Genomic DNA, 17,762 nt, shown 5'->3' with positions numbered 1-17,762 from the left:
GGCGGCTCCTCGGGAAGCGCGTGCGGCGGCGCCTGGAGGAGAAGGTCGGGGGGGAAGGGAACTACTTTCAGGAAACTCGAGCGCCGGGAGCCGCCGCCGGGCTCCGCGGGGAGGGGGGCGGCGCGGGGTCAAGGGGATCGCTTTCTTCCCCTCGGCTCGTCCCCCTCCTCCCTTTTCCCCCCGTGGTTATTTTGGATCAAGCTGTGGCGGCGGAAGGAGCTCGCAGTCTACGCTTCCGCCCAGTTTTCCTGCGAGGAGAAGGGGGCGGGGGGAGGCCTCGGCGGGGAGCCGGGGCGGCGGTGGCCGCGAATGGAGTTGCTGCCGGGGAGGCAGCGCTGAACTTCGCCGGCGGCTCCCTCCTCTCCCGTCTCCTCTCTCTCTCCTTTCCTCCTCTCTCTCTCTCTCTCCCCCCCCCCCTTTCCTTTCCTCTCCTCTCCTCTCTCCCGGGGCTCCTCTCACCCTCCCTCCACGCTGCTCTCCTCGCACAAACAGCCGTGACGCATCCTCTCTCTTCCCCCCCCGTTCCCACCCCCGGGCTGGTTTAAAACGCCTCCCTCCCCCCGCTGCCAGCCTTCTCTTTGGGGCCGGCGCGTCCTCCCGCCGCAGTGCTCGGCGTCGCTTTGGAGGTGGTGGGAGAGCGCGACCGAGCGGCTCTGACCCCCCTTTCCCCCCTCCCCCGGCCTGTGGCGGCTCCGGTGTCTGGAGGAATTTCAGCCGCCGCCGCCTGCCCCGGCCGAGCAGCAGCAGCAGCAGGAGGAGGAGGAGGGCAGCAGCAGCGAGGGCGGCTGCAGCGGGAGATGAGCTGCAGCGGGAGGACGGTGCGGTGCAGCTTTTTGCGGCAGGGAGCCCTCCCTCGTCTCTACCACTCTCTTCCCCTTTAACCGGGAGCATCTGAAGAGCAGAAGATCCGTGATTGTCGCTGCCGTTTCCACCGCTGCCTTCATCGTCATCATCTCTATAACGCCGGGCCGGGGGGGGGGGGGAGGGGGGGAGGGAGACACAGGACACACGAAATACCGCTCCGACGCCGGACGACAGGATTCCGTGTTCCCAGGATAAAGATCGCTTCCCCCTCCCTCTTCCTCAGTTCACGACGCTGCCCGTACCCTGGCCGGGGTGGGGGGTAACAATGGTGAAGTTTCTGGTGAGTTCTGGCTGCGCCCTGGCTGCGTCGGTGCTGCTCCGTCTCCCTGTCGGATCGCGGTGAGGAGAAAATGAGCGAAGAGACGGCGACTTCTAACAACGAGTAAGCGGCAGCTTCCCTCTTTCCCTCCCTTCCTCCCCCCCTCCCTTCCTCCCCCCCTTCGCGGCGGCGGCTCCCCGGGATCGGGTCCTGGGGTTTGGCGCAACCCCTCCGGCTGCACCAGGGGCTCTGCCCGACCCTCTCCTGGCCTGGCCGTGCGCGTACTGCGCATTTCTGCTCGCCTACATGGAAGCCCAGAAGCTCCGTCTTTGTGGAGGAGCTCGGTTTCGAGGGGCTGCGAGCCGTTCGGCAGAAAAGGGGGGTTTAATTAAAGCCCGGTGGAAAGGGGTGCAGGTAGCGATGGCGTCTTGGAGGGGGAGGATGGGTTTTAAATGCCCGGAGAGGTATCAGCACGTACCACCTCTGATAATATCCTATTACTTGTAGATATTTCACATGGAAACTAGTGTGTGGGAGCTTCATCCTGCAGGAAACTGCTCCTGAATTTTAATTGGATGAGTCAGTCAGTGTAAATACAGCTTAAACCTACCCTAAAGCCTTTTTTTTTTTTTTGTTTTTCTCCTTTTAATAAGCACTTGGGGCTTACTTTTTTATTTTCTTTTCTGAATTGAAAAAAAAAAAAAAAAGAGGAAGGGGCCAGTTCTAGGATCTTTTTAACATTTTTAATGTGACTTGTCTGGAAGAAATCCAGAGGAGAATGTGTGTGTGTGCGCGGTTGTATCCTCGGGCATACAGTCTTGGCTTTGAAATACATTTCGGGTCGGAGGAGATGACTATTTGTCAGAAATCATCCGAGTTCTTTATGGCGTCGAGAACCGAATATGAAGTATTTCGAAACTTTCGGCGTTACCGGGCGGTTCGAGGCGTTGATCGCTGCGGTGTCGGAGGGCTGGCGTTCCGCTGCGCGGTGCCGCCGTTCGTTCGGGCTGATTTTATGAATGATGCGGTGACGGCCATGGCGATGGGGAGGGAGCGCTGCGCCCATTGTGCCCGCAGGCAGCGGGTGACAGCGTGCTGAGGGGGTCTCCTCCCGGCGGGGAAGACGGGGTTTTCCGCCTCGGAGCGAACCCTCGGCGTGCCCTCTCCCAAACCGCGCCGCCGGGGTGCCCGGGAAGAGCGGCGGAGCCTCGCGGGGGAGCGGGCCGGGCGGGAGCCGCTGCGGGGCCGCCGCCATGTTTCCTTTTTTGTGAATCGCTCTCATTTGCATACCACGATCTCCATTCATAAAAAAAAAAAAATAACGGGAAAAAAAAGAAAAATCGCTGTCATCACCGCTGACCTGCGGCAAAACCTGCCTGGGAGAGAGCCTAAAGCCGCTGCTCGCGTGCTGAGAAACGAGCCTGCGGCCAGCGGCCGGCGGAGGAAGGTCCCGGGGACCCGCTGTATTAATATGTGCTGCTCGCTGCTTGTTGACACAGTTATGTGGGAAATATCAGCTCGGGGAGGTGCTGGGAGCACGTGATCCGCTCCATTCATAAAATACCTGGCTGTCCATTCACAGTGCAGTACAGTGTCTGCATTCAGCTGCCTCGCAGAGCAGACCTGCATGGGAAGGGAGAGGCGGCCAGGCCGACAGGTTTATCGCAGAGGGCCGCAGAAACAGAGGGCTTATGGCTCCCAGCGTGGGAAGTGGCTGTAAAGGAGGAGGGGGAGCACACGACGCCGCAGTTTTTTTTATGGGTTGCGTTTGTTCTTTTCTTATAAAGGAGGGAGAAGCACCTTCTCACTGCGCCGTCTAACATTTAAAAAGGGAAGATCTCGTCTCAGTCGGAAAACGTTGAAATGTTTTCCTCTCCAGAAATACAGACTCGAAAGTTAAATACTGAAAATCAAATTTGTTATTATGAATGAGCTTTTGAGACAGCGTGTTAATCCATTTTGGAGAATTCAAATTTTATTGAATGATGCTGTCTTGCATCTGCAAGGTATTGACATAGCGTAGAAGGAAGTGGGTTGTACCTAGTGAGACATCTGAAAATGTTGCTTGTTATAAAATGCAGGTGATATAGAAGACGATTAAATTGATAGAAATCAGCGATGCAGTCCAATTTTGTCTTCTTGTTCTGAGAATTTTACAGCAGATTAGCTATTGCCATTTCTCCTTAACCTATGCCGTGGCTGAAGAGACCTCTGAAATATCAGAATAGCAGAGAAATGTTTTTAATATGGCATAAACCCTTTAGAGATCAGTGTATTAACTTTGATTTAAAATACTTTGAAATCTTTCAAAAAATAAAACTGAATGAAATTTAGTGATGAAGGGTTCCTGAAGCAGACGATGTATTTCTCTGATGTAACTGTTTTGTGGTTGCCAGTGTTAAAATGGTGTTGTTCACTGCTCATGCATACACGGTTTCATTTTCTTAACAAATTATAATAAAGTGGTGTTTAATTATACATCTGTAGAGTGGAGGAGGCTTTGTTGTTAGTGCAGCCTAAGAGAATACCTGAAAATTTACTTAAAATGAGAAAGAAAAGCTCACATACTGTATTTGGTTTATTTCAGGGTAGTTATAGACCTAAATGTGTGGTTTTTCTCAAAGAATCGGGGTTTTTTTAGCTTTGGTTATTAGACTATCAGAAGGAACATAAGAAAATTACTTATTTTCTTGGTTTCATCTGCTATTTTTGATGGCATTTTTGGCGGGGCTAGAGTTGTCGTTCCTCTCTGGTTGATTTTGAACGTAGCACAAGCATATAATTTTAAATTATTGGGAAATATGGATTAAATTCCAAACAAACTGTTCCTGAAAATAGGGCAGACCTACAAATTTAAATCAATCGTGTATTAGATATTCACTGTGTTTAATTTTATCAGTTTAATTAATGATATCAATGGCCTTGAATTCATTAACAAATCTCTTGGCATATAAGGGCGAATACGGGTACTTTGCAAGGCATTTTGTGTCATTATGGCTACCGGGAATATTCTGGTAACTGAGCATTATTCTGTTTATAAAACTTAATTTCGTGGAGTAAGATATAAATATATATGTGGTGTCTAGAGTATGACCTCAGTTAATAATATTGTTTTCTCAGTAGTGGTGGGAAAGGTTAATTAAAATGCTGCATTAAAGACTGTTAGATCTCTTGTCAGTCACAAACGTGTGGAAAGCATACTTATATGAAATTGATTGACACGGATAAACGTTCATTGGTGATTTTGACATTGTTCTTATAATGATGTTGTTGTATTTGTCAGGTAGATATTAGTTAAACAAGAGTATTTCTATACTTCCAGGTGATTTGCTTTTTTTTCCCCCTCAGTGGTGTTCTGCAGTCAGTGTGGTCAGCATGAACACAGTGTGGTGTTCACAAATGTTACCAGTTTTTTAAATGAAGGAATAAGGATGTGTGGACTCTTGGGTCAATTCTCTGTTCATGCAACTTAACATAATGTCAAAGCAGGCAGGTCAGTGAGCACTGTACCAAAGTCTTGTTTTGGTGGCAGATTTTATTCCTGTCTAGAAATGCTGCTGAATTGCAGTGTTAGGTAAAACAGAATAATTGTTACGTTTTATAGTCCCTATTCAGTAGGGATGAATGATGACAGGCTTAAGATGGAGTCTGGGTTGCTGCTATTGAAAAGTAGGAGCGCTGCTTTATTGGCTTGTTTACTTTCCTCTGTATTGCAGGTGGCCTCTTTTTCAGGGAATGCTTGTGCTTTTGAATTATTTTCAAGTTGGTTTTATGCACTAGATTTTTACAGATCCAGACCATCGTATGCTAATTGTTACATAAATATAGGTAATCTTAAACTTATTTTCCTAGGTGTAATTCAAGATATTTTGAACTACAGAGACATGGACTGTATAGTATGGTGCTGCGTGCTGAACAGCCTGTAGGTTATAGTGTTACAAGCATCCTCAGTTGTTGATTTGAAAGAGTAAAGCTGAACTAGATTTTTAAAATAAAATACTTGATATGTGAACACTGTTTATACTTAATTATACTTCATTTGTGCTTCAGAACTCCTTATATTACAAGCCCAAATACTGAAAGAAGATCATGAAATCATGTCACAAAGTAAAGCCAACTAGTTTGGTTTTATTAGTTCTGTTAGTACTCACTTTTCAGCAGGCTAATTTTCTTTCTTCTCTTTAGGGCATGTATAGACTTTAGAACTCTCCACCCCTTAATGTAAGGAATTAGTAAAAAAAATGTATTTTTTGTTTTTGAAGGAAGACATCTTCTAAACCAATTGATTATATGAAATCATTGAAATTCTGGTGTATTTTCTTTTGGGGAACTGGTTCTTTTTGAAGTCCCGGAGAGGCTTTTTGCAGTCTTATGAACTGCTTCTTGCTGTCTCTTCGGCTTTATGTTACGTGACACTGTTTTCAAGGTGAAACTGAATTTACATATTACATAATCTGGAAGTTAGAGGAGGTTGGTTGGTTTTTTGCTTGTTTTGTAGGTTTTTTAAAAAAAATTTTTTTAAAGGTTCGCCTTAGCAACATTCCGTGATATACTATAGTATTGCTGAAAAATGTTCTCCGGATATTTTAGCGTAACCAGAGCTAGCGATAATATTTGAATTAAAAAATGACGAGTGTTTCTCTTGTTTTTCATTTAAAATTTAATCTTCTTGAAATGTTAAAGTGGCTGTGAGAACATCAGCCTATATTTCAAAAGTAGAGATGTTTCTTGAAAGGAATATATCTTGATAGGACTTGAAGTCACAGAATTAAGGCTGAGAGCATTCCTGGTCATTTTAAGGCTGAATACTGGCATTTTTATTTGTTATTTACCCGTTCTTCTGTATGTCTGGAGAAATCATATGCATTGCTGATGACTTGATGGGATATGATTAACGCAAGAAACAAAAAATACTTCTCAGAATATTGAACCAAGTTTAAAAAGGAGACAAAAGAAATGTTTTTGTCTTTCTTAGTGTTAACACCCCTAATTGAAAAAAGTAACTGTGTTGTTTTAAATGGTGTTGTTCTAACATTTAAATATCTGCTTTCTCCCTCTTTCTCGATTGGAACATGTTGCACTTTCCTTAGAGGATTTTGAAAGATGCCTGGGAGTTGCCATGTAATTAAGGATTCCAGTTTCATTATGGATATATAAAAAAGGAACTGGTTTGGGGTTTTTTTTTGCTCCCCCCGCTCCATTCTAATGTGCAACAATATGTAAGCAAGCAAATTTTAACTAGGGCAGTTACTGAATGGCTGGAATTGGTTGTAAACAAAAATTAAATAGTCACTGAAAAAATAAAAGTTGTTTGTCCTTTCTCTCCCTTAAAAATATTTATTCCTCTTTTTGAAAGCACTTAGAGTTGTGATGCGTTTATTTAATTATTGGCAACTAATGTGGCACAAATATTCCGAATTAAAATTCAATACATTACAAACAAATTTGAAACATTTTTTGTACTTTCTCATGCTTTGTTAGGAGTGTCTTCCAACCAGTCCTGGTATTCGGCACAAATAGTCTTTGATAATGCTTGTTTTTTGAAGGAAGGAAGAGGACTGGATGTTCTTTTGGCATGCTGTATTAATATATATTCCTGGACTTAACACAATAGCAATGCATACTTTTGCTGTGCTTACTTTTCCTGTACTCTATAAGAGAAGCCTTTTAATTTTTTTTTTTTTAGTGCTTAGATTATGATCTAGTAAAATCTGTTGGCTGACACTAATCCCTGTGGCTTTCCTCATACATGAGATGATACGTTGTATATGGCAACTTATTTTATGGTATAGGGTACCAGGGTAAACGTCGTATCTCTCCTGCTTGAAAAATATATGTAGTAGGAATCAGTCTCTTAAGACCTTGGTGGAATTGAACAGCACTTACTTGTAAGAAGGAAACAGGCATTTTAAGTGCATGTGCATTCACATATTCTCAGACTTATCTTTTAGAGAACATTCGTGCTGATATCCATGATATGAGTTAGAGGAATTTATATTAATTTGTATAAACTCAGTGTTTTATATTCAGTTTTTCACATATGTGTGACAGGAAAATAATTTGAAAAAAAAACCACCAACAGATCTTCAGGTATGTAAAGGGACAAAAAAAGTGCATTTAAGTGCTTTGAGTACTAAAAGCATTTATGTTTGTGGCTCTGATTAAATAATAACTGAGTTGCTACACACAGTTGCAGGCCCTGATTACTAATGCTCTAAATAAGGTGGGGGAAATGAACAATTATAGTGGTAATAATAATAAAATCCCAATATAATGATGATAAATGCATCTGTATATGCAAGGAGATCACAAGCATTTCTTCTGTGGGCTTGCTGTCATATGACAGTAAATACTTCAATTCAAGCAGGAAAATAGACCATAGAAACTTCAGTTGCTATGCTCCATTCTGTGTTGCTGCCTGATACTAAACTTTCATTCAGAAGAAAATATTTTTCATGTGTGCTACACAAGAATTTCCCAAATGTGCACTGTTGAAACGTTTAAACAGTCTTCAAAATGAGTGGTTGAAGATATGCTCTCCACTCTCCCCCCACCCCCATGTATTATTGTGTTCAAAAATTTTGACTACTGCTGTTTGTGATATTTTAATGAGGAAGTCTTGTAATCTGTATTTCTGCTACAATGAGTCAAACACTGAGCTGTTCAGAACCCCTAAAGAAATTATATGGACCGATGTTTGACTTGTATGGTTGGCAAAAGTAGGCACTGTTAAAGTCTACAGAAGAATTGTCCTTTATTTAAAAAAAAAAAAAACTTTCAAAGCCCAGTACCAAATAAGTGGGTCTGCCCCAAGAAGATCTGACAACTGTTGACAGCTACCCTTTTTCTTTGACTTGTACTGACAAGTTGCAACACCAACTGAAGTTTGTCAAAGCAAAAACGAAACTGATTTATTTCGGTTTTAGTAAAGTCAAATGTTGTGACTAAACAAATGTAGCAACAAGATGTATCAAGAATTTCATTAATACAACAAAAAAAATACTGGAAACTAGTGTCAGGTTTAGTAAAAATTGTTACTGAGAATGACTGCCTTCCCTAAATGAACCCAGAATTGGAAAGATATAACACAGCAAGGATTCCGGCCTGGGATTTTTTTGTCTTTCAGAAATTGTGCAGAACTGTTTTAGTGAAGTGATATAAACCTAGAGAGCAGAAGTGATTTCTCCCTTTAACCTTTTGAGATTAAATAAGGGTGATGGAAGGTAGGACTACAGAGGCTGTTCTGATTTAAGAATTTTTATGTAGCTTCCTAGAAAGTTTTTAGCCTCTCAGAAATGATGAAGTACTCTGTGTCCCAGGTATTTCTTTCTGTGCATGGCGTACTTGGTCTGGATGCAGTGTGCCTTAATATTAAGCCTATGATTGAGGCCTATATGCGTTGAGCCTTCAAAAGGAACACATTTTTAAATGGTATAAACAAGCTATTTCAGTATTTAGAGTTGAGGGCTATAAATTTAAAAGTGGGAAATCCTGGTTTTTTTGGTTTTTTTTTTTTCAATCAACCCTACAGGATGACCTGTACTAAACCTGTATGTTTTTAAGCACTAGGTACTCTTGCTGATCACTGGTTTCTGCTCCCTTTTGGACTGAGAATAGACTGGAAGTTTCCTGGTAGTGTAGACTTAAGATAGGTATGTTTGTGCCCTCTTCAGGTGACAGTTATCTGTCTCATTACAAGTTCTACTTGTAGTTCAAATGCTACTGATGTTATAAAAAAAAGGGGGGGGGGAAGCTTGGGTTGTTCTCTGTTACTTTAATTTTGTGATTTTTTTTTTTTTTAAGGGAGAAGGAAAAAAAACCTAACACTGTAGAAGAGCTATGATTGCTGGTACCAGTGGTATGAGTGTGCCAAGGGAATGCAAAGATGTAAGAGGACATGCTTGAGAATTTTCAGGCTTGAGAACTGAAATTGTTTTTGCAAATATAGCCCATGTGGCCAGGGGGTATGAATTTTCATGATTTTGATAATGAGACAGAGCCATGCTTATAATCAGATTGCCTGGGTTCTGCTCTCAAACTTTCAGTACTAGGAAACGCCCATTTTCATTTTCTCAGCCTCTTGCCTCATTTGCTGCTCATCCCGAGCCGGAGTGGAGGGCTGTGCCTTCTGATCACGCACAGGTGAATCTGTGTAAATGAAGACTGCAGCTTAAAAACTGCTGAATTCTATAAGTGGTGTTGAAAAGTAAAGCAGTGTTAGAACAAGTTTGTTAGGGTTTTGTTTGTTTCTGCAGTTTAGATTTGGTTTAGTCTGTAACCTTTGGATTTCAACTGTGAGAGTGTTTCAGATGTTGGTATTGTTGCTGTAGTTCTATCCAGACTTGTAGCCTGCGTTTTCTTATATTATTCTTGCTAGCGTAATTTCCTTAATCCTTATCTAAGAGTTGATGTGTTGGTGTAGGGGTTTTTTTTTCCCCTCTGATTCGGAAGCTCTCTCTAGTGTGGTATGAAAAGTTATTTGAGAAAATAAATTATTATGTTGAACTTGCGTTTGGTTTGGTTCTTCTAAGAAGATAATGGCATCTTTATGATAAGTCATGCTACTATGAGGTATGTGCGTCTAGCATTATAGTCACAGAGTGAAGGTCAGGCTGTTGACGTGTATGGGCGTACTTGTTGTGGAGACTCCTAATACACAGGTTACCATTAAGTCTGTGTTTCTGTGGTGCCACTTGTGTATCCTACAGGAAAAGTGTCATGTTTAAGACATGTAAATGCAAAGTACTTGCAGCTCTCATTGAAACAAAAATGCCAGTTGCTTGTCATTCTTTAGTCAATAAGCATGTTTTTCTAGTTAGATTTATCTTTTTTTTCCCTACCTCTTCTTTTTTTTTTTGGCGGGGGAAAGGGCAGTTGGTGGGTAAAGTGTATTGTTCTTAAAATGTTTTACTGTGTTTTGCTCTGTGGTTCCTGAAGAAGTTGGAGAGAGTGTCTAAAATCGGACTGTCATTACACAGCTATTTTTATGCATTAAGGCCCATAAATGCCCTGATTGAATCTGCCTTCTTATTATACTTATGTCAGCCTCCAGAAAACTTTTTAATGGATGTGTAACCACTGCTCAAATGGTCCTGTGATGATCTCTAGCACAGTGCTTTCATGCTTTCTGTGTTTGTACTGAACGGATCTAGCTTAAAATATCTTATATTGTCTTAGCCGTATTCAGCTTGACACATCCTCTAGAAGAGCCCCCATCTGCACCTTAAAATGTACGTGCTTTGTTACTATGGTGATGGAAAAGAATCGTGCATGTTAACAACCCTGCGTTAGGTAATGGAGGATTTGCAGAAATCAGTTAAGCATTTTCCTGGGACACTGAAAATTGAGTCCATAACCATACCTCCACCTCAGTCTTTTGGCTACAGGCTGGCTGAGGGAAACTTGTTATGGGATTAAATGCTTCTCTGTTTTGAAATTGTTTGAGAAGTGAAGAAGACTTTTTGGAAATGGTTTCAGAAGAAGCTGAAGTACTGTCACCTTATCACATACTTTTCAGTATCTCACATCATATACTTAGGGTGCTGTGCACAGCATAAAGGAGATGCTTGTGCAGACGTGTTGCATGTTTGTCACTGATACAAAACCAGTTTTGTTTATCTTTGAACTCCCTAGGTGGATGGGGCAGGAATACACTGCCTTTCATTTCTACATTACGACTGCCTGAAAATCCTGCAGAGGGAAATTTGTCCACATTGATTCCCTTGAAGCAGGGTGGAAAACATGAGCTCTTCTTCTTCTATTAGTTGAATTCTGGATGAAGAACAGGTCTATTCAAGGAAGATATTCCAGAACAAGACATGAATTTAGAGTGCTGTGGTTTAGTACAGTGTAATTTCCTGTGGGGGCGTTTTATTCTCCTTCCTCTGGAGTAAGTTGTGGTTAACTGGGGAAAACTGATAAGCTTAGTTGTCTAATTAGAGAAGATTTTCAGGTTCTCTTCTCTTTCCTTCTCTGCTCTACCTTTTCAAAACTGTAGTTTTCTTGAATTAGTTATTTGGTTATTTGTGTTTGGTGTTGGGGTGGTATTTTGTTGGTTTTTTGGGGTTTTTTTCCCTTTCTTTTTCTGTTTGGTTTTTTTGTTTGGTTTTTTTTTTTTTTTTTTTTACTGCTGAAAGTAGCATATCTGTGTCTTGAAGAGTGTTGGCCTTTAGAGAAACCCATCCTTTCAGGTTCTGGGCTGTTCTCAGAATTTTTCTGAACATTTACCTGTATTGGTGTTCTCATACAGCTTATCCTGAAAAGCTTCTGTGGAAAATAAAGATACTGGTTAGTGTCTCTGAAACATTTTGACTGGCCCACTGAGTACCCTTACAGGTCTTAATACTAGGGTTTTACCCTTGAGCAGTGCTAGCAAGAAGCCTGGTTTTTGCCACTCTGTGACAACAAAAACATAACTGAAATAAAAAGCGTGCGTTTCCTCTAGAGTGCTTCCCACAGACTACAAGTTCATCCTCCTTTCAGCAGTGAAAGGAGAAGACATTACAGAAATGTCGAAAATCAATGTTGAGTGACTTCCACTACAGCGAATTCCACTTTTTTAATGTTTGTGAACAATCTTCTTGAAGCAGAACTACAGTTATTTGTATAGCTTCTTTTCTGAACAAAATTAAAACGTATGGATTAGACTTGTGGAATAATGGGCAGTAAGTTTACCAAATCTGTTATTTCAGCTGTTTTTTTCTTTCAGCCTGAGCAGCTACTGGAAGGTATAGGATTGGCTTTTTGGTAAATCTGTGCAGCATGAACTTGATCCACACAACTGAAGCTCAGTGAAAGAAGTATAATCTTTAAGTAATCTCAGAGGTCCTCATCCTCCTTCCAGCTGGAGCTTTGGGCAGTGTATTATCCCAAATAAGGCATAATGATCCTAGTCTCTGCCTTGTGCTTCAGGAAAGGGTCACTTCAATAGAGAAGATGCAAGAGATACCCTAATTAACTTTCACATGTTAGGAGAAGGAACAAATGTCACTTCTCAAAGGCAAGAGCAATTTTGGCCAGTGTTTCTGAGGTTGCATCACAGTTTGTTTCTAAGAGAATTATAGTCAGACAGTGCAGAAATAGTAGTATCTTGCAGTAGAAAGGGTCTGCTTTCTACATTTTTTATTGTTTAACTTATAGTTGAGTTACGCTTTTTTAATGTAAAACACTTATTGACCATTTCCAGTATTAATGTCTATGACCTAGGGTGTATTCTGTGAGAGGACATTTTTTGCAGTTTTGGTGTTCCTTGACTGAGATAAATATTCCTGTATTTTGTGTATATAATAAAGTGTTATATTTGATTCTGGGGAAATGCAGTCTTAACAGTTAAATAGAAAGATGCTGTTCAAGCTTTTGTCATTGACCAAGCAAATCAGTTTGGCTGTATCAGTTCAGTTGGCCAATCTGATAGCCTTCTATGATGGCATGACTGGTTGGGTAGATGAGGGAAGAGCAGTGGATGTTGTCAACCTTGACTTCATCAGGCTGTTGACACTGTTTCCCATAACATCCTCATAGATAAGCTTAGGAAATGTGGGTTATGTGAGTGGAAAGTGAAGTGGATTGAGAACTGGCTGGATATCAGAGCTCAGAGCATTATGATCAGTATTGTAGAGTCTGGTTAGAGGCCTGGTGCTCCCGAGGGTCAGTACTGGCCTCAGTCTTGTTCAGTGTGTTCATCAGTGACCTGGAAGAGGGGATAGAGTGTACCCTCAGCAAGTTTGCCGATGGCACAAAACCTGGAGGAGTGGCTGATCCACCAGAAGGCTGCTGCCATTCAGTGAGACCTGGACAGACTTGAGAGCTGTGTGGAGAGGAATCTAATGAAGTTCAACAAAGGCAAGGGTAGAGTCCTGCACCTAGGAAGGAATAACCCCCTGTACCAGTACGGGTTAGGGGCTGACCTGCTGGAAAGCAGCTCTGCAGAGAATGACGCAAGAGTCATGGTGACAACATGCTGACCTTGAGCCAGCAATGTGCCCTCATGGCCAAGGAGGCTAATGGTGCCCTGGGCTGCATTAAGAAGAATGTGGTCAACAGGTCAAGGGAGGTTATCCTCCCCATTTACTTTGCCCTAGTGAGGCTGCATCTGAAGTGTTGTTTCTAGTTCTGGGCTCCCCAGTTCAAGAAAGACAAGGAATTACTACAGAGAGTCTAGCTGAGAGCCACGAAGATGGTGAGGAGACCAGAGCATCTCTCTTATGAGGAAAGGTTGAGACACCTGTGTCTTGTTCAGCCTGGAGAAGAGAAGACTGAGAGGGGATCTTAACAATGCTTATAAATACCTAAAGGGCAGGTATCAGGAGTATGGGGCCAGACTCTTTCCAGTGGAGCTCAGCAACAGACACAAACTGGAACACAGGAAGTTCCATCTGAACATGAGGAAAAACTTTTTTACTGATAGTGTGACAAAGCACTGGAACAGGCTGCCCAGAGAGGTTGTGGAGACTCCTTTGCTGGAGATACTCAAAACCCACCTGCCTGGGTTTTTAAGTGAACCTGCTTTAGCAGGAGGGTTAAACTAGGTGATCTCCAGAGGTCTCTTCCAACGCTGACCATTTTGTGATTCCGTATTGTGTTTTTAGTAGGGTGCAACTTCTGTTATTTTTATTTATGCTGGAAAATTGAGTTCTCCAAAGGACTATTTTTGCTTTCCTTGGCAATGATTTCTTATTATAGCTTAGCAAATAATTTTGTCAGGAATTGCTTCTGATTGACTTTGGGTCAATCATGTTTGGGTCACAGTGATATGTCCTTTGACAATAACTATGTTGGTTAAAAAGTAGGAGGTTCTTTTGAGCCAACCCTTTCTTCATGCATTATTCCAGTAAATCACAAGAAGCTTAGATTGATGTTTCTCAAGGTTTAAATAGCCAGGTAGTATTTGGATACCTTTCACTTCCATAGAGGGCATGATCAGAAGTTGCTCTAATATCTGACAGCAGAAGTAGAGAGGATTATGTATTACTTCTGCTTATCTTTTTTCTTAAGGTTTGTTTTTTCCTAGTCATGAAACTTCATTCATTTCCAGCCTCTTGAGCTCCATTATATACCATTCCCTTCACAAAGGAATTTGTTTGGTGTGTGGTATATTCATATCGATATGTAGCCTTACAACAGCAGTGGTTGGGGCTACTACCAAGTGAGGTTCCAAGATCCACAGGAATTAAGTTGCATTCAATATTAATGATACTATTTTGGATTGCTTGAAATTACCTGTTGTTAGCTCTGAAGGTCTGAAAGTTGATGGTTGTTTGTTAAACTATGTGGAAAACGGTGCTCGCATGCAAATCTTCTAATTCTGAGGGAGTGTTTGAGATGTGAATCTGAACTTCTTTTTAAATGTTTCCTGCCCCGAATAGTACAAAGTTTTGTAGCGATAAAACTGATATGGGCTATGGGTGGGTTTGTTTTTGTTTTTCGATAGACTGTTTACATAATTTTAAATACTTAACTCTTCAGAATCTGTTTGGGGTGGGTTTTTTTCAGATCCTTTCTGTCAGCTGGTGAAATATTTTGGAATAAGCCAAAGTTGCATAAGTACACAAGCCATTTAAAATAAGAGTAAAAAAGGAATTCCATTAAAGCCCTACGTTTTACTAACGCTGACAAATCTAGTTTCACTAAATAAATAGTATCGGTAGTGTCATTTTGACAGAAAAAATAACTTTGTCTCTATGTAATTAAGAGCCACCTCTTAAAGCAACTAAAGCAAATTTGCAGTAGAGATCAGTTAATCAGGGGAGTAGATTTATTTAAAATCCACTAAACTGCTGACTTGTTTGCTTGTTAATGGTAAAGAAGATCTGTGGTTTGAAATGGTTTGGGGAAGTTTTTCGAAAAGTCAGGTGAGGGTTCAAAACTACCTGAAAACTACAAGAGAGTCAGCTACAGTTTCTCCTTTCTAGGACTGGAAGTATCCCTTTGAAAATATTCAAGAAACTCGATAACTGAGGTGTTGATCATCTTCAGAGATGTAATTAATATCTGCAGAAAGTGTTCCAGGGACATCACAAATTAATAATGATTTAGTTACTATATTTTATTATCTTAAGATGTTAATGCTGCTGTTGCCTAAAGATATTGATGCTTTTCATAAAAACGTAAGAATTGACGTGAAGGATCTGGCAAAAATTCTTGTTGACATCCTTTCTCTGACTTTTCTGCTTGCTGTACTTTGTTAAATTCTGTGTGCATCTGTTTCCTCATCAGGAAGTTTAAACTAAAATATATTATTTGTTTCTTGATTCTTTGGTGGAAGATTTTACCATGTGGTTGTTTGCTAGAGCTTCATTTCTCTTTAGCTGTAATGTAGCTTTGCATGGCTTATCTGTTTTTAATACAAGTATTGTGTTTTCAGGCATTCATTAGTTGAAGTGAACTAAAATTGCTATGCCAGATTATTCAGGTTTAATCTTTTGGTATAGTTTGCTGTTTGTGTTTGCATCTTAGAACTTGAAATTAGTCTTGGTATCTACCAGATTATTTCAGAATATTGTGGGCTGCGTGCATATTTATTTTCTTGAAACGTTTTGTCTCACAAGAACTGTGTGAATAAGGCGATGAGATAAAATGGTAATCATGATGTTCTGTGGAAAAACTTAGCAATTCAGTTTTGTTAGGAAATGCATTGTATTTATGGTCATGCCTCTGTTAGCTGCTTGCATTCTGATGCTGAAGTGGTGTTTTAGCAGAATGAGAAAGGAAATAGGGAGGTGCTGGTGCTCCTAGGCTTTGGCCTTGAACAAGAACCTCATGAAATGGGCAGGGGATTCCCTGTATTGTCTCCCTTCGGTCTCTGTTCAGTCAGGGCTGGCTCATTAATGCTTAGAAACTGCTTTTTGGGGTTTTTTTTGTTTTGTTTTTTTTTTTTTAAGAATGATACTACTTTACACTAGATACATCTGAGGTGTGAACAAAGGATTTTGTGATTAAAAGTATGTAAATGCTTCAAAATCTACCTGTGTCCCCTTTTACCTGTAGGTCTGTCATTTTTGTACACAAACAAAAATGGCCTTAATAGAAATCAGTTGAATGCAAGGAATTTCTAACTGGTTATTTGGGCCAAGGCAATATGAACTGTAAATGTGAAAACGTAAGGATTTGAAAGAGCTGCGGAGTGTTTTAGATTACATTTCTTCCCCCCCTCACTGCTGTTAGTGTTGATTGACTTCTTGTAGACAATTTCTTAGACGTAAATTACACCAAGTCTATTACTGTAGTGTGTAACACTTTCTCAGCTGTAAAATCTTGATGATGTATCATCAGGGAAATGATCTTGTTTTTTCAAGGTGGGATTAGGGAGATGAAGGTATCAAATGAAAATAGGGGGTGGGAGGAATGGAAGGGCAAAAGAAAACTTGCTGTAAGAGCTACCTGTGTCTACAAAATATATTAATTCCTTTTCCCTTATTAAAGTTGGGTCTTCTGCCAAGACAGATTTGGTGTTACACAGCAGGGGCCCACAAGAGCAGTAGTGACTGCAGGAGGTGATACCAATCTTAATTTTCAATGGCATTGACGGTTACCAAAGTTCCCTTTCTTTGCTCAAGTTTATCCTTGCTACAAGTTAAAATGAAGGGCAGTAGAGACAGCGAGACAGCGCTGAAAAGATAAAAAAGACTGACAAGGAGAGAAATGTAAGGCCTAGTTTTAGGTATGCATTTAAAAGTCAATTAGGCAGGCTGCTGGCATAAAGGTTCTAAAATTATTTCAGATGCCTGTCTTGCTCTTTGAAAGTTCTTCTTGTAGCAGGTTTTTAAGCTTTTTCATTGAAGTATAGTACAGTGAACATTAGAGTCCTTCATTAAGACTGCTTCTTATATTGAGTTATTGCCCCGTCACCCAGTACACTGAGTTCTGGAAAAATACCTAGTGAACTCCACAGCGTAATTGATGTACTGTTTGGAAGTGTCAGAAGCTGTAGATAGTTTGTCTCAGAATTGCTTCCAGTCCTACTAGTGGTATCCATGGAAGTAGTAAAAAAGTATTTCTAGGCAATTTTTATCGGTTTACTTGTTAGCTTTCTTGCTACTTTTAAAGGATGCCTAAACACTATTCTGAAACTTTAAAGAAAATGCAAAGAGAAGTTTAAATGTCTCTGTGGGCTATGCAGCTGCCACTCTTTATTTGAAGAATGACAGGCTTCACCAGAATGCCTGGTTCTTAAGGCGGGAGACCATGACGCTGAAACACATTAGAGCAATGTTATTTATATTCTGCCAAAAGCAATTATCCTGCAAGACTTATAAATATGTGTTAGCTTTTATGTGTGTGATAAACTCCACAGACTTCCACAGAGATCTGTAGGTCTACTCAGAGTGATATATTTAAATTTTTGCAGGACTGAAGCCCAAGTGCTTGCATAAAAAGATGTTTCTAGTTGCAGGCATATGCTGATTATTCAGTAGTGTAGCAGAAGTGTTTCTCTGGGATTGGTCTGTTACGATTAGGGTTGTTGTTATGCCAAGGTAAAGAGTTTTTACATTTAATAGTATTTGATAAGAGTTGTTTTAAGAAACCTGTTTTGATCAGGTTTTGTTTCCAGCAGCTTTGAAATCCCCAGGGCTCTTATCTGTCCAAGAATGCAATTTTTGATTTTTGTGAATCTTTTACTTTTCTTCCTCGTGATTTATTT

At 41.0% G+C, this 17,762-nt stretch overlaps 1 protein-coding gene across 1 annotated transcript in view; it reads left to right on the top strand.

Annotated features, from left to right (window-relative positions):
* Positions 1-1,015: 1,015 nt before the first annotated feature.
* Positions 1,016-17,762, top strand: part of SPRED1 (sprouty related EVH1 domain containing 1) — a 59,130-nt gene continuing 42,383 nt past the window's right edge. The window contains exon 1 of the mRNA XM_054067229.1: positions 1,016-1,246. Coding sequence (XP_053923204.1) covers positions 1,215-1,246 — 32 coding nt within the window. The 5' untranslated portion in view covers positions 1,016-1,214. The remainder of the gene's footprint in view (positions 1,247-17,762) is intronic.

This window comes from Cuculus canorus, chromosome 5 (assembly GCF_017976375.1).
Source record: "Cuculus canorus isolate bCucCan1 chromosome 5, bCucCan1.pri, whole genome shotgun sequence".
In the NCBI taxonomy this organism is placed as follows: Eukaryota; Metazoa; Chordata; class Aves; order Cuculiformes; family Cuculidae; genus Cuculus; species Cuculus canorus.
This window is presented reverse-complemented; position numbering and strand designations above follow the sequence as displayed.